We start from the raw sequence: 16,520 nt of genomic DNA, 5'->3' as shown, positions 1-16,520 counted from the left end.
ATTTCTTATCCTGGAACCTTGCCTCACCATCATTCGCCAAATCCCTCAAACTGCATACTAACCTTACATCTGCAGAAAGAACTGCAGTCCACCATCTAAAAACTGATCCCGATCTTATAATCCTACCTGCAGACAAATATTCCACCACCGTAGTTTTGAACCACAAGGATTACGTGGCAGAAGGACTCTGTCAGCTGTCAGATACTTCCATCTACAAACCATGCCACAGTGATTCCATTCCAGCAATCCAGCAGGATCTCCAGTCACTACTCAAATCCTTAGGCCCATCCCAGAACCTCTCCCCAGAGTCCATCTCTCTACTTATCCCTACCACTCCCCACACTCCCACCTTCTACATGCTTCCTAAAGTCCATAAACCCACCCAGGACACCCCATTGTGGCTGGTTACTGTGCCCCATCAGAGAATCTCTGCTCTCGTTGACCAACACCTTCAACCTATTACCCAGAACCTATCCTCCTATATAAAAGATACCAACCATTTCCTTGACCGACTCTCTACAGTTCCTCTCCCTTTACCACACGGTGCCCTGCTTGTCACTATTGATGCCACTGCCCTGTACACTAACATTCCTAATGCCCATGGCCTTACTGCTATCAAACACTACCTTTCCAGACTCCCTATGGATTCCAAACCAACAACCTCCTTCCTAGTCTCCATGACCAAATATATCCTCACCCGCAATTACTTTTCCTTTGAAGGCATTACCTACAAACAAATCCGCAGTATGGCTATGGGCACCTGCATGGCACCATCCTATGTTAACCTACTCACCTGGTTCAGATTCATGATGACATCTTTGCTGTTTGGATTGAAGTTGAGGACACCTTATTCACATTTCTCTAGAACCTCAACAACTTCTCCCCCATTTGTTTCACCTGTTCCAATTCAACCCAACAAGCCACCTTCACGTCAGAGATGGCTACATCAGTACCTCTGTCCATATCAAACCTACTCACCACCAGCAATACCTCCACTTTGACAGCTGCCACCCATTTCATACCAAGAAGTCCCTTCCGTACAGCCTAGCCGCCGGTGGTCGTCGCATCTGCAGTGATGAGCAGTCCCTCTCTAAATATACCGAGGGTCTCTCTGAAGCCTTCACTGACTGTAATTATCCTCCCATCCTTGTACAAAAACAGATCTCCTGTGCCTTATCTTTCCAGTCTCCCACCACCTCTCAAAGTCCCACAGTTCAGCCACAGAGGAGCATTCCCCTCATAACTCAGTACCATTCAGGACTGGAGCAACTGAATTACATTCTCCGCCAGGGTTTCGATTACCTCTCGTCATCCCCTGAAATGAGAAATGGCCTACCCACTATCCTTCCCACCCCTCCTACTGTGGTATTCTGCCATCCACCGAACCTACACAGTATACTCGTCCATCCTTACACAACCCCTGCTCCCAATCCCTTACCTCATGGCTCATATGACTGTAGTAGACTTATATGCAAGACCTGTCCCATACATCCTCCTACCACCACCTACTCCAGTCCGGCCATTAACATTACCTATCACATCAAAGGCAGGGCTACCTGTGAAACCAGTCATGTGATCTACAAGCTAAGCTGCAACCATTGTGCTGCATTCTATGTAGGCATGACAACCAACAAGCTGTCTGTCCGCATAAACGGCCATCAACAAACTGTGGCCAAAAAACAAGTGGACCACCCTGTAGCTGAACACGCTGCCAAAAATGATACCCCTCATCTCAATGACTGCTTCACAGCCTGTAGCATTACACAGCCGTCATTTCACCGCCACACCCAGTCTTTTAATTTCTTTTATTTTTATTTTTATTTCTCTCCTTTCCACTACTTACCCCCTCAACCCTCCGCACCTTCTCTCCCACCCTCCGTCTAAACTGCAACACTTCACTCTCCGCCACTCCCACCATACTACCCCCACCCAATTGCCACTCCCATCATGCACTGGTGCTGCTGCTCGCAGTGTAGTTTCAGCTCTCTGAGAATGCAGATGTGTGTGCAAGTTGCACTTGCTGACAAAGGCCTTAATGGCCGAAAGCTGATTGTGTGAATCTTTTAAAGTAAGAAAATGTTATTTCTCATAATTGTTAAAAATATAAATCATTCTCTCTCTCTGTTTCCATATGACAATTCCTGTTGCATGCACATGATAAAATGGATGGTAATGAATTGAATTGAATTGAATCTACAATAAGCTCCCATTGAATATAAAAATGATAGTGACAACCCTCATATATTCAAGTGGGAAAGCTGTTTTCAAATGGCCTTGAAGGAGTTTCTTATCAATAACTGTTTTTATAATACTAAGATATTTCTTTCCGAGCAGTAGGATACTTCGATTTGTACAAATAATATTTGTATGTATCAGTAATCAACTTCTCCAATTTCTTTATATGTATTGTTTGTAATTGTTTGCAGAAAGTTATGAGAGGAAGCAAAAAATATATAAACAATCCATAACAAATCCTGTTATTTCTTGTCTATCGAGAATAAATGAGCATGCATTTTTTTTTCCAGATTGGAATGAACTGTTCACAACAAAATGTTTTGCTTGTGGATTCCCCATTGAAGCTGGAGACCGCTGGGTCGAGGCATTGAACAACAATTACCACAGCCAGTGCTTTAACTGCACTGTATGTACACAAAAATTTTCATTTGTTTAAGTTGAATAATACAGAAGTAAAAACATAATATCAATGTTTCCAATAGCATTTAACATTTAATATGAAACAATTTTACTTTAGTTAACAGAATCATCCACATGAAGTTTTAACCTTTTGACTGCTACAGATGTGCTGTGTGCCTTCCATGCAGAGTGCGGCTTTGCTGTCACTGTACTGCTTGCTTAATGCTGCTATCAAAATTTTATTTAAAATTGAAAGCAAGACAATATCTCACTTCATTCTTGAAATATTGGTTTTTATATCCAGTGGACAGTCATGCGTAGTGTTTCCAGTTTGTTTGTATAGACCAGCCGGCTGCTATGAGATACTTATCATCCAATTCCAAGAAAAACATTTGGTGAAAAAATATGATCTTTGCATGTCTTACTGTCTGATATCTTCACGTGATAAAGAATTCAATTTCTTTTGTTATGCATCATGCTTACTACACTGCATCAAATTAAGTAAACATTGCATGAAATCTTAAAGAGTTTGCAGAGATAAAAATGCTTTGCGTAGACTTTGCTTATGGTTGATTTTAGTTCATATGCTACTGTGTATGAAATGTAGATAAGATATCAAAATTTTATTTAAAATTGAGAGCAGAATGATATCTCATTTTTTTCTTGAGATATTGATTTTTCTATCTGCAGATGGTCATGCACGGTGCACCCAGTTCTGTGCCGATATTGTGATAACAGTCATCATATATATCCGGCAGATGGTCATGCATAATGCACCCAATTCCATCCCCATATTATCGTAACAATCATCATGTTTCATAAACTGTTCAAGATACTGGAACAACGTGTTTTTGCAAATTATAGCATGCAAAGAGGCACATGTATTATATGATAAATATTCGAAACTTTTTTGTTCACTGAGATACAGAAGTAATTCACCTACAGCAGTGAGTGCATCGTGAAACAGAATGCATAAACATTTCAATAGTCCTTAAGAAAAATATAGTAGCTGTGTCTAAACACATCTTTAGAACCTGGGAACAGCAGAGCATGAAGAGTTAACTCATCCACAGCAGTCAAAGGATTAATGTTCTTAAACTTTTAGATTGCAAACATATTTCACATATACTGTCAAAATATTTTTAATTTAACAATAAAGCTTAAGTGTTTACTATGTTACTGTAATAAATGTTTTGTTGGTTCTGTATGTACCAAAAGACCAGTACCGTAAATTACATCTCCAGGTTTTTGTTGTGTTCTGTTCTGGATTATATTTGAGGCTGTAGAATGAAAATGATCCTGCTCACTAGAAGTTTAATTGAAAATACATTACCTTGAAGACAATCTCTGTAAATATTGTGAAATGAATCCCACTATGAGTCAAGACAAAAATCATTGTCACAGAGGTCTTTAGGTCACTGGCAGAACTGTTTATCGTAAGCTACCCACAAATTCATTCACCTGTTGCAAAATGATGTCCACAGATCTCTTCTTTCAATGGCACAAAAAATATTTATATATCCTCAGGAAATATGGAAGCTGCAAGGGAAGTGTAAAGACTTAGCAGAAGTGGCATATCAGAATGGTTTGAAACAGAAACAGAAAAAGCACAGAACTGCTCCGTGCCCACTTCTTTTCATCATAATTATGGATCAAATAGCAAAATCTATTAAAAAAGCATATCATGAAACAAATGCCACTCTATTTGCAGATGAATAAATGCAAAAGAAACTTGACTTTTGGAACAATATCTTCCAAAAGTTTAAACAAATCAAAACCATGGCCATCAGCTGAGTGGGAACAGATTCAAACATTTCGTTAACAGATGCATGGTCAGAATCAGCAGCATGCTTCATCTACTGCAGGAGTGTTATGCTAAAAAATAACCCCAAAGAAAAGAAAATACCCAATAACTAAAAAAATGTGAATTAAATAAACCTATAGTGGAACAAATAAATACCAGGATGTGCAAATATGACAAATTTATAATTGTATATTCCAGCCTCAGATCACACAAACAGTATCTTTACCAACTTCAGCTTCTTAGCAAGCCATCTTCAGGCGATCATCTGATGATGATTTTCAAACAGCAGCGGTGTCATTTGCATGGTTGGAGACTAGTACAGACAGGTATGAGGTGAAAGTCATTGACCATCTGCTTAATAGCATGTTGGTCCATCTTTAGTGTGCAATGCAGCAGTGATTCAGTGTCACACATATTTCACATATCTTTGGCAGGTTTCCAGAGGTATGTGGCACCTGATGTCTATGCACAGGCTATGCAATTCCCATAAATCATGGGCCAGTGGCTTGTGGGCATGGAGCTGATGCTCAACAGTAGTTTTATTTGTTTACTACTCTGTAAAACATTGCACCAGCCACAATGCAGCCCCACTGTGGATGCTGTTTTGGAACACTGAGTGAGTTAGTTGACATCCATAAGCAGTTGGAAATTTTCTTAGCTGTTGTCAAAGAAATGGAAGTTGCAGCAAATGTATGTGTTGGCACGATTGCTGAGAGTTTTGTATCAGAGATACCAAAGGTACTTGAAGTACTATTCTCTCATGTGGATCCTGTCTCCTCTAAGGAAGTGTGGGATCTATCACTGTGCACCCACTTGACTATGAATGGTGTGTCAGTGGTAGGGCTATGTGCCATGTACAGGAGAGGCAGGGACCAGGGAGAACTTAGAGTGCTTTATTCAACCCCAAACAAACAAGTTCGACTGAAACCAGAACTGAGCAGTGAGACTCACTTCTCCTTTTGGAAAACATGCTGCTTCCTGTGTCAAGAGGAAGCACACATCTATTAATATCTATTAACCATCAGAATTTCAAACGTATGGGAAATAATGATACTCCTTAGCAAAATGGCACCAGATGCTCTCAGTTTGTATGTGTGGGGCCTCATTCATAATGTTGAAGAGACTGTTCTGACAGCCACTGAGGGAACAGGGTCCAACCAGTTGAAAATTGTAGTGCAGATTGAAACAATTGATGGATGTCATCTGGCTCTAAGGTCATACTTGGATCATTCCAGTGACTGGAAGAGAGGGTTTAGAAGACCATTATTGCTCATTGAGTTTCAACAAAGCTCAAAAGTTGCAGAATGGTCCACAGAAATTATCAGTGCCCCCTCAGTTTTAGTTGAATATAAAGATAGAACCAGAGATTTCAAAGATTCTGTGTCAAGTGACTTACACCATAGGGTTGAGAAATTTAGATCCAACCCCTAATAGGCCGGTGTGCATCAGTCTGCTAGCCAGGTAGCTAACTGAGTGTGGAGGCGCAACACAAGGCCTTGTTTATATTAGGTGACTCTTCATCCTGTATATATAACAATAGCCATAAGAGACCCAGAAGTGTCAGTATAAGCTCCAAAGAAAAGCCCTCTACAGACAAGAGTATTAAAATCCTTGTTACTAGCTCCCAGAACATTTGAAACAAAGTACCAGAGTTTGAATTGCTCCCACAGGGCAGTGGAGCTCACATAACACTAGGCACAGAAAGCTGGTTAAAATTCATAATAGATGGCCATGAGATTCTTGAGGGAAATAAAAGTGTATGTGTAAAGGCTAATGGTAATAGAATGTATTGTATTTGTGGCAGTACACAAGAAACTCACATCTAAAGTGATAGAAACTGAAACTGATGCGAGTTTGAGAAAGAGGCAGTATGAAAGATGAACCCAAACTTATAATCAGATCATTCTAGTGACCATTGGAACCATCTCCAGATGTAACAAAAATCTTTAGAGGAAACCTAAATTCACTAGTACGTTAAGTTCCCCAATCATGCTGTCCTCATGGGAGGAGACTAATTATCCAACAATCAATTGGTAAAATTGCAGTTTTGTAAGTGTTGGTAGTGACAAAACATTCTGCAAAATATCGCTAAATGCCCCTATGAGAACTATGTAGAACAAATTATTCAGAAGCACACTCCTGATAGAAATATATTAGATCCAACAGCAACAAACAGACCTTACCTCTTTGAGGACATCCATGTAAAAACTGGTATAAGTGTCATGAGGCAGTTGTAGCAACAACAACTACCAAAGTACAAAGGAGAACTAAACAAGTAGAAGAATTTACATGTTCAGCAAAGTAGATAAAGAGGCAGTAGTGCCATATATCAATAATAAACTCAAAACATTTAGTACTGGAGAGAAATAATATAGAACAACTAGAGGAGTAGTTGGCCATACACTTGATAGCTATGTAGCTAATTAGAGCAGTTCATGATGGGAGGGACACTCCATGATGTATAGTCAAAATGAAGAAATTTCTAGAAGTACAGATTACTGCATAATAAGTATACAACACAGTGCAGAACTACAGATGGGGAGATGCTGAATGAAACATGTTTAACCATCAAGAGGATAATGCATGAACCCTTCAATGACTACTGTAGCAGAATATTATCATAGGACATCTCACAAAGCCCAAAGAAATGCAGGTCATATCTACAAGCTGTTACTGGTACCAAAGTTAGTGTCCATTCACTTAAGGAGGAGACAGGAACTGAAATTGAGAGTAGCAAAACAAAAGCAAAAATGCTGAAATCTGTTTTCAGTAATAGTACGAGGGGGTAATAAAACGGAATAACATTGCTGTGGGCAGAACTGCAAAATATCGCTAAATGCCTCTATGAGAACTATGTAGAACAAATTATTCAGAAGCACACTCCTGATAGAAATTTCTTCATTTTGACTATACATACACCATTGCTCATGTGTGTAGGTTCCGTACCAAATAGGACTAACATGAGATGTTGAACATATACAGAGAAGAGTCACATGGGTGTTCATAGTTTGCTTGATCCATCGGGTAGTGTCATGGAGATGCTGAAGAAACAGAACTAGCAGATGCTTCAAGACAGACACAAACTATCCCAAGAAAGCGTACTTAGAAAGTTTCAAGAACCAACTTTAAATGATGAATCTAGGAATACTCTACAATTACCTATGTAGTACTCCCATTTGGATGGCAGTGTCTGACTAATTACAGCATGCACAGTCCTTCTCACACCCCATACATGAATGAAGCAGAAGGAAGCTATAACAACTGGTACATAGGAAGTACTCTCTGCCATGTACTTCACAGTGGTTTGTAGAGTGTGGATGTAGAGTTAGATATAGATAAGGGGCAGGCAGTAAGCAATAATGTTCACTTGCACCACGGTTATCAAGGTGCCTCCAGTTATTATTGCAGCTCATGGGAGAATGCTCCCCATAGCATGATACTGGCCCCACCAGCCTGTGTTCATAGCATGGTACGGTATATGTTTTGAGCAGCCATTCACCTGAATTATGACATATCTGGGTGTGACTATCAATCTGGTGTAACAAGAAATGAGATTCATCCAACCGGGTGACACAGTTCCATTGATCCACACTCCAAGCTCGAAGATCCAATTCCACAGTTTGACAACAAAAGTAACAGTAATATATACAAAGTGCGATCAAAAAGCAATGGGAATTTTCGTTTTTCTTCAAGTATTTTTATTTATTCATCAATATCAACTTTCTCCCCTTCAAAGTAATCCCCCTCAGATACAATACACCTGTGCCAGCACTTTTTCCAATGCACTTCTGGAACTCACTTATTGTTATGGGGTTCAGCTCCTTCAGTGATCCTGTTTTTAATCATCAATGCTGGCAAAACGATATCATTTCATGGTTCTCTTTTGCCTCAGGAATAGAAATAAGTCACAGCGGGCGACGTCCAGTGAATACGGTGGTTGGGGAAACAAAATGGTTTTGTTTTTTGCCAAAATTTCACAAACAAGCATTGAAGTGTGAGCGGGAGCATTAACGTGATGCAATTTCCACAGATGGTTATGCCACAATTTTGGTCATTTTCTTCAGATTGCTTGATGAAAATGGCACATAACTTCCAGGTAGTAAACCTTATCAACCATACAACAATAAGACAGGAACTTGTGAAACAATATCCCACTGTAACCAGAGAAAACAGTGAGAAGAACCTTCACAGGTGATCAAACTTGCCAAATTTTTTTTCATCTTGGCTCTTCAGGCAATTTCCAATGGGACGGCTGGGCCTTGGTTCCAACATCATACCTAGAGCAAACTCAGAAAGCTCCCTGATGGTGATCTGGCAATTTTCCAGAACCATTTTCTTTACTTCTTCCATATTGTCATCAGTAATTGATGTGCTTGGGTGCTGAGGGCAGTTGTCATCTTCAACATTTTCTTGACCCTCTTTGAAACGTTTATACCACTCATAAACTCTTATTTTACTCATAGCAGAGTCACCAAATGCCACAGTCAACATTTTGAATGTGGTGTTGCACTTTATTCCATTTTTTAAGCAAAATTTAGTGGAAATTATTTGATCCATCTTTTTCAACAGGAAAATTTCACCAAGTGCTTGAAAACATGTATACATTTTCGACTGACAACAATAAACTAAATATTCAAGAAAGCTGAAAATGCAAAGCTACATCAGGAAAATGTGTACCAGAAAGTTTTGAAAATAGGATTATGAAGCCTGCAAAATTAAAAAATATTCCTGTCACTTTTTGATCACACTTCATATAATACTAAAAGGAAAAATAATTTACACCATCTGTCACTCGGCCATACTGTTGCACAGAAATTAATGAGATATTTAGCCATAAAAGTTTTTGGCCACCTACCCAAAAAGAATAAAATTAATTTCAAATATCTGCTTGAATGTGAGTGTACAATCCAATTCATAGCAGTTTGGAAAATGACAGTTTTTTTTTTTAATAGGATCCAGTTTTACTTATTTATTCGAAAGTTCTTCTCCAAGTAGAGTAGAGGGAGAGGGAGGGGAGGGAGGGGGGGGGGGGGGAGAAAACAAAACAGTCTTAATAATTTTCTGCAGTCAGCAAATTAATTTCAGATTGAAGAAGTATTTCTCCATATTCTGAATCAACTTCTTCCAAAAACTGTTTAAAGCTGTGATGATGAGCTAGTGATTAATTTATTCAAATTATTATATATGTAATTTGTATTACATCTTTCATACTGGACAGAATTCTGACACTTACCCACATAGTGCTTCCTGATGACTAATACGGTGAAAAGTTAAACAATTTATTCAGTTTTTCCTTAACTGACCAACAAAGCCATTTTTGCTCCCAACAATAAGTGGTGCACCATCACTACAAATTTTTAAAACCACCAGTTCTGTTAGAGCACTTTTTAATGGCATTAAAAATATGCAGACCTGTTGATTCAAATAACAGAACTAATGTAACTCTTTGTGTACAGAAAAGTTAAGTGAAATGCTGTCGCCGGCCGCGGTGGTCTAGTGGTTCGAGGCGCTAAGTCCAGAACCGCGCGACTGCTACGGTCGCAGGTTCGAATCCTGCCTCGGGCATGGATGTGTGTGATGTCCTTAGGTTAGTTAGGTTTAAGTAGTTCTAAGTTCTAGGGGACTGATGACCACAGATGTTAAGTCCCATAGCGCTCAGAACCATTTGAACCATTTGAAATGCTGTCGAATCGGTAGCCTACTCTCGTCCATACAAAATTAATAACATGGGCAGTTTGCAATTAAATTATTTGGTTTCTTTTTTATGTTATGATCCATATAAAGGATTACACTTTTTACAGTGTTGCATGCAAAACAGCTTTTTTAAAACATTCCTTGGCATCATTCAACCAAATGCTTTTGTCATTTCTGTTGCACATTTTACCACAAGTACACCATCATTGAAGCATTTTTGATCTTTTGCTAGTTGTAAGCATACTACATAAGTTGCCGTTTAACTTTTGTTAATCTTTGAAGCTCCAGGCAACTAATGTATTTCTTTTTTTAACGTATTCATTAAATCGCAATTTTTGTCACAAGAGTAAAGCCCATGTGATGCTTCATGGAACAAAGAGAAATAGCGGGCAAGATTACTGTATTTGTTTTGACTTGAGCATTTTCCATATATTAAACATTGGGATTTTCATTGGGATTGTGTACAAAAAATATTTACTCCCCCATTCCGCACTGAATACACAGTTTTCAGTATTCTTTTATACATTCTCAAGAACCATAACAGAAAATAGGCACAGTAATAACCAAAATGACAACATGAGCTATACCCAACTGGAGACAAATAAGCGAGTTGCAGGTTGCAGTGGTGCTGTGATGGTACTGTGCGAGTTGGGAGGGGGAGGGGGGGGGGGGCACCACTCATTTGAGAGGATGGCTTGTGATGCTCACCTTGCCAGGTCTGGCTTAAACAGTATAGGAAAATCAAAGAATTCCCAAATTTTGATGGTCAGATGAGGACTTAAATCATTTGTAGCAGTTGCACCTGCTTTTTAATTCTTCGTTTGTTATCTTTGGTGTCAACGTACTGGCTGAAAAAGTAGGGATTGGATGTGCAACTACTGTAAATGATGTAGCTCACAGGTACATATTTGCATTTTACCGTAGTTTACTTTCACTTTGCACAACCCCCCAATAATACACAGTTGTATATGTATGGCCAGTGTACTGTTGTGTAAACTTTCTATATGCCTCATTAATAGTTTCCAGGTGAATCTCCACTTACTGCTGCAATAGTTTTCTGTTGAACATCTATCAGCAGTAAAAACATAACGACATAGTTCACAGTCCTTCAAATAAATTGAACAGTCACTGTCATTGCTTTAACACATGGCCTATTGATGTAACACCTATTCCACAGTTAATTTGAAGCATTGTTGTTGTAACCAACACAGGTTTCTCGTCTGAAACTTGGCCGTGGACTGACTGACTGTGACCAAAAATCAGGCCTTTATATGTGATCACAATAATTGGTACTGAAAATACACATTGTTCAAAGTTAAATTTTACAGAAATTCCAATTAAAACTTAACTCATTAAATTAACTGAATACACCAAAAAATTGGTTAACAGTTTCTTCTACTGCAAGAGTTACGCCAAATTATTTGTTTAAATCTTGAAATTAACAAATATTAGTACACAAACAATACTTTTGACGCAACTGTTAATTACTTTGGAATTAATTAAGGGCTGGCTTTGTTAACATGATTTCGAATAGAGCCAAATAGATCCTTTAAGATTGCTAGCATTTTGTCCTCCAAATGTTTACAATTATTACAGAACTTATGTTTGTTTATATATCAACAATAGGATTTACATTATGAAACAATTACTGATTTCACCCAATAACAAAAGATACTAACTAGGAATAGTCAGAATAAATTAGAAAATCAATTACATACATAAAACTAAGCACGAAATTAGGTCCGGTGTGATATTCTTTAAAACTAAGGGTCAACATTTCTCTTTTATGAAAATGTAGATTATATTCATGTATGTTAATGGTAATTAGTTGAAAGTGAAAAAACGAATTTAAGTAGGCAGATGGCAAAACAAGAGGGGAAGTAAAAATATTCGAACTTGCTTCGTCACGCACTGTCCGTCCAAATATGAGAGAAGTGCTTTACCACTGTGCCAACTCACTTAGTTTATGCTGAATCAGAAAATATGCAGCTGTTTGCTTTACTTTATGCTTATCAGCACAGTCGAAATTAAATTATCTTTTCCATTATCTATTTTCATTCATTTTCACTGTTTTACAGAACTGTAAGAAGAACTTGGAGGGAGAGAGCTTCTATGCCAAAGGAGGGCGTCCATTCTGCAAAGCACATGCTCGTTAACTAGCCATTAAGTTCCAGATAAACATGTATAACATTGTTCAGCGTGTGTGTAAAGCAGTTATCAGTCATATGTCAATATGAGAGAGGTTTTTGCATAAAATATGCCAACATTTTTTTTAGTTTCAGTGATTATTTGCACAACATACATTTGTATCTATAGTTTGATCCGAAAGTCATATTTAAAAGACACCTTTCTAGATCATTCTGTAAAGTACACACTATTCCTACTCAAGAAATTATTGTTCAGTGTATGAGGTCATTCATGTTGATTGTTTTATGCAGTATGACAAAGAAAGATGGAGAAGGATGCTAGAGATTCTGTTCCAGTGTCAGGTATCATTGTATGGTGCAAAAAGAAACTGTTACATAAAAAAAGGAATGGTGCTGTTGTCACATTATATATGTTCCTACAGCACTTTTACCTAAAGTGCAAATGTTGGATATTAATTGTGTGTAATCAATAACACTAGTTCACTGAATGCTTGTAAATGGATAAAATTAATATGTAAGTTCTACACTTTATCTTGCTTATCTGATTGTTTCTATTTTCTTCTTCTTATTCTCCTTCTCTTTTCCTTATTTATGTACTTACTTAAAACATTACACACACATAAATATGACAAACTGCAATCTCTTGAATACTTTTTCTCGTACACAGATTTTTCTCATATGACAGATATGTATCTTGTGCATTTGTCTGTAATTATTCATCATTTAAAGTTTTAATATGTTGTGTGGTTTCACAAGGCATCAGATGTTACTTTTTGTACACATATATTTTGTGAGAGATATGGGCATTGCTCTTCTAAAGTATGAGACATCTGTGTGCGGTACTGACTGTCAGGTGTAAATAATAATAAATAGTTACCTGGTAGATTATAGATGCATTTAAATTAATACCAGAACATTCATTACTCTTCTTGTTTTGTTGAGAACTATGGTCCATGCCAGTAAGATGCTGTAATTCCTATTATCATTGCTGAAACACTAACATTTCATTGTGAGGTAATCAAAATTGTAATAAAATCCCCTGTATCTTAGTAATTCTCATATCAAATAAGCCGTGAATTCTAAGTTGCCAAAATAAGTTTACATGATAAAACATAAAATTTTTTGCAACAATAATTTATGTTTTCATCATGTAGCATCTGATCAGGCACACAATTCCAGGAGGAATGTTTGTGTCTTTTTAGAATAATAGTCTACTTCTACAATTAAGGTCTTTTATATGTGATATCCTGCATGTGAATATGTTTTGTTGCAGATTTTATTTATGTTAGCATTCAACAAATGCTGTCCAAAGAGAAAATACAGAATATAAGTAAAAATATGTTTTTCCAGTTTCTTTGTTTGTAAAAAAAATCAATTTCATTTTAAAATTGCTTTCCTAAATACATAAGCATGTAATGAAGTGGGATGTTTGAAACCATTGTTCATATGTCATTCCTTATTACTACACCATTCATAATTAATTAGAGAACAATGCAAAGTATTATTTATCTTTCATGAGCAGGAAAAGAAATCTTTATTGTTTCTGTGTTGGTGACATTTAAGAGAAACATTTCAGCTAAGTACTGTAATAGGTATTTCTGTATGCATATCTGACATACCTGTTTATTTCTCCCACAACATAATGGGGTAAAATATACAACTCTAAATAGTAATTATCTAATTACTGTATTTATTGTGTATTCATTCCTATCCAAAGATATTTAGGATCCGTCTTTCATCTCAATCTTGTTATAGATACTTCAGGATTCACAAATAAGAATTAATACCACAGACAAGCCAAATAGGAAATGGTTGTTTTTGATTGCTGTACTACTTTTCAAGATTGTCTCAAAACTCGCAATTTATAAACCTTAAATTCACCATTGTTTTTATATTGATGCTTATTACCTACTTAGTAGAATATTTGAATTCTAGAATAGAAAGATCAGTGTTCTATAATTTGATCATTCATTGGCAATTTCATTATTTGGTGTACTAAAACAATTACTATTGTTGCAAAGATTCTGTTGAAAATTTTTAGAGAATGATTTTTAAATATTAACCAAAAATTACAAGATGACCAATAAGAAAAGCTATAGAGTGTGTATGAATTGTTTTAGAAATATGAACTGAGGTAAACAGGCAAACTTGTGCAACTTTCGTTCACATGAAACAGGCTTTTAAAAGAGGGGACTGGATGTTACTATTCTGAAAACAGCAAAATTTAAATAGACTGGAGAGATAATAGGTTGTTCCTCAAATTGTGCAACAAAAATATTTGTGGGATTAAAAAGCAGGTTAGAATAAGAAGATATATATGAGAAGGTTTTCCCCTGTCTCCATAATTATTTTATTTTGTTTTATTTTGTAGAAAGTATAAAAGAATCCACAAAAACAACACACAATAGGGAAAAAATGAATAGTAAATAGGTAGGACCTACATTGCATTCATTTAACAGGCAATTTATAACCTCAAAATATATAAAAGAATTATATATTTGGAATTTTGACTGAGGGACTGGGCTGCCATAAATTAAGGGTAAGTACGCACAAAAAACAAAACAGTGGTGATAAATAATTGGACTGCCAAGTGAAAGCAAGCAGTAAGATACAAAGAAACTCTATAGTCAGTAAAAGAATTCTGGTACCAGTACTTCTATAGTACAATACAACTGACAAAAATAGAAATCTGATGAATAGTAAAAAAGTATCACAATGATCAAATAAACCTTCACAAATAACAGTAATTTATGAAGAAACGAACACCATACTGGTTATACAAAAGAAAAGTATTTATTTGAAAAGTTTTAAGCTATGGTTGTGAAGGGTGGAGTCTTTACAAAGAAGAAGGAGAAAATTGGCAGCAATGGAAACATAGATATAGAGCAAAACCAAAGAAATATCCCGGATAAAAGGGAATGGGCAAGTAATGAAAGACATAAACAAATATAACTTTGAATGACATATTATAGACAAGACTAACTAACTTAATTTGGCATTTCAAATTTATAAATAACTTATTTAACAGAACAGTTGTGTGAAGACACTCAACAGATAGGCTCAGAAAAATGCTATCACAATGCATGTTCAGTGGAATGAAGTGCAACTCTTACAAATAAATGATACAGTTGGATGGAAAACCAGGTAGTTTCTGTCTTTGATGAAATAGACATGATGGCCAAATGGTGGCAATAAAGCATCCCCATCAATCAAGTTTAGCTAAAACAGAAAAAGTAAAATTTCACAGAGCTGCAAATGCTGACTCACTTGCACTGTTCAGAGAGAATTTACAGGATGAAAAATGTCAAGATGTTTACAAAGGATGGGAGTAAATGACAAATTATTTCCTGAAATACGATTACATCATGATGAACCTTTAAAGTGGGTCACGGACATTTACAATGAAAGCATAGCTAAAGGTAATTACCCTCTGGTACCAAAATATCTTGCTAAGAAGAGAGAGCTTTGTTTAATGCAAAGGACTATCTCTAGTCAAGACTGTAAAATGCACTACAAGCAGTGCTGCAAAATCCTTCAGCATGTTATCAAGAAGACAAAAACCATGTACTACGCATGAAAAATACAAAATTTGAAGAACAAGACGATGACAGTTTGAAGCCTTATTAGGCTTCAAATCAGTGGTTGTCAAACTTTTTTGCTTAAGAGCCAATACAGGGTGTTTCAAAAAGGACTTTACAACTTTGAAAATTCATATAAATTATTTCATAGTACCTACAGGGTGATTGCAGTGTCAATTTGTAGGGAATTATATCAAGCTTTGTCTTGCGTATTTCGCTAGTGTCAAATCGCACTGTACGGAGCACTTGCTTCAGTTGCATTAAGGATGGCTACCTTCACTAGACCTAAGCATTTTAGAAGTGTGTTTTGGTTTCAAGAATCGAAGTCAGTGACAATAGTTCAGCATAATTTCCATACTAAGTATGCTAAAGATCCTCCTAATAGCCCTACAATTTATGAGTGGCATAAATGTTTTGTAGAAACAGGGTATTCGGTAAGACATGGGAAATCATCAAATCATCCAAGCACATCTGAAGATGTTGAGTTTGTGAGACAACATTCTGTCAACAGCCCTACGAAATCAACCCAGCATGCATCTCGCGAACTGCAAATCTCACATACGACTGTTTGCTGTTTTTGAGAAACTGCGCTTGCAACCATACGGACTGACTATCACACAAGCAATAAAAGACACTGATAAAATTGCTCACAAGAACTTCTGT

General features: G+C 36.9%; 1 protein-coding gene across 5 annotated transcripts in view; it reads left to right on the top strand.

Annotated features, from left to right (window-relative positions):
• Window positions 1-13,960, top strand: part of LOC124544627 (PDZ and LIM domain protein Zasp-like) — a 287,293-nt gene extending 273,333 nt beyond the window's left edge. For all 5 annotated transcript variants that reach the window (XM_047123234.1, XM_047123233.1, XM_047123231.1 and 2 more), the window contains 2 exons: window positions 2,526-2,641; window positions 12,211-13,960. In XM_047123234.1, the coding sequence (XP_046979190.1) occupies window positions 2,526-2,641; window positions 12,211-12,288 (194 nt within the window). In that variant the 3' untranslated portion in view covers window positions 12,289-13,960. The remainder of the gene's footprint in view (window positions 1-2,525; window positions 2,642-12,210) is intronic.
• Window positions 13,961-16,520: the final 2,560 nt, after the last annotated feature.

This window comes from Schistocerca americana, chromosome 8 (genome assembly GCF_021461395.2).
Source record: "Schistocerca americana isolate TAMUIC-IGC-003095 chromosome 8, iqSchAmer2.1, whole genome shotgun sequence".
Lineage (NCBI taxonomy): Eukaryota > Metazoa > Arthropoda > Insecta > Orthoptera > Acrididae > Schistocerca > Schistocerca americana.
Note: the sequence above shows the minus strand (reverse complement) of the source record. Positions and strands in the feature narration are given on the sequence as shown.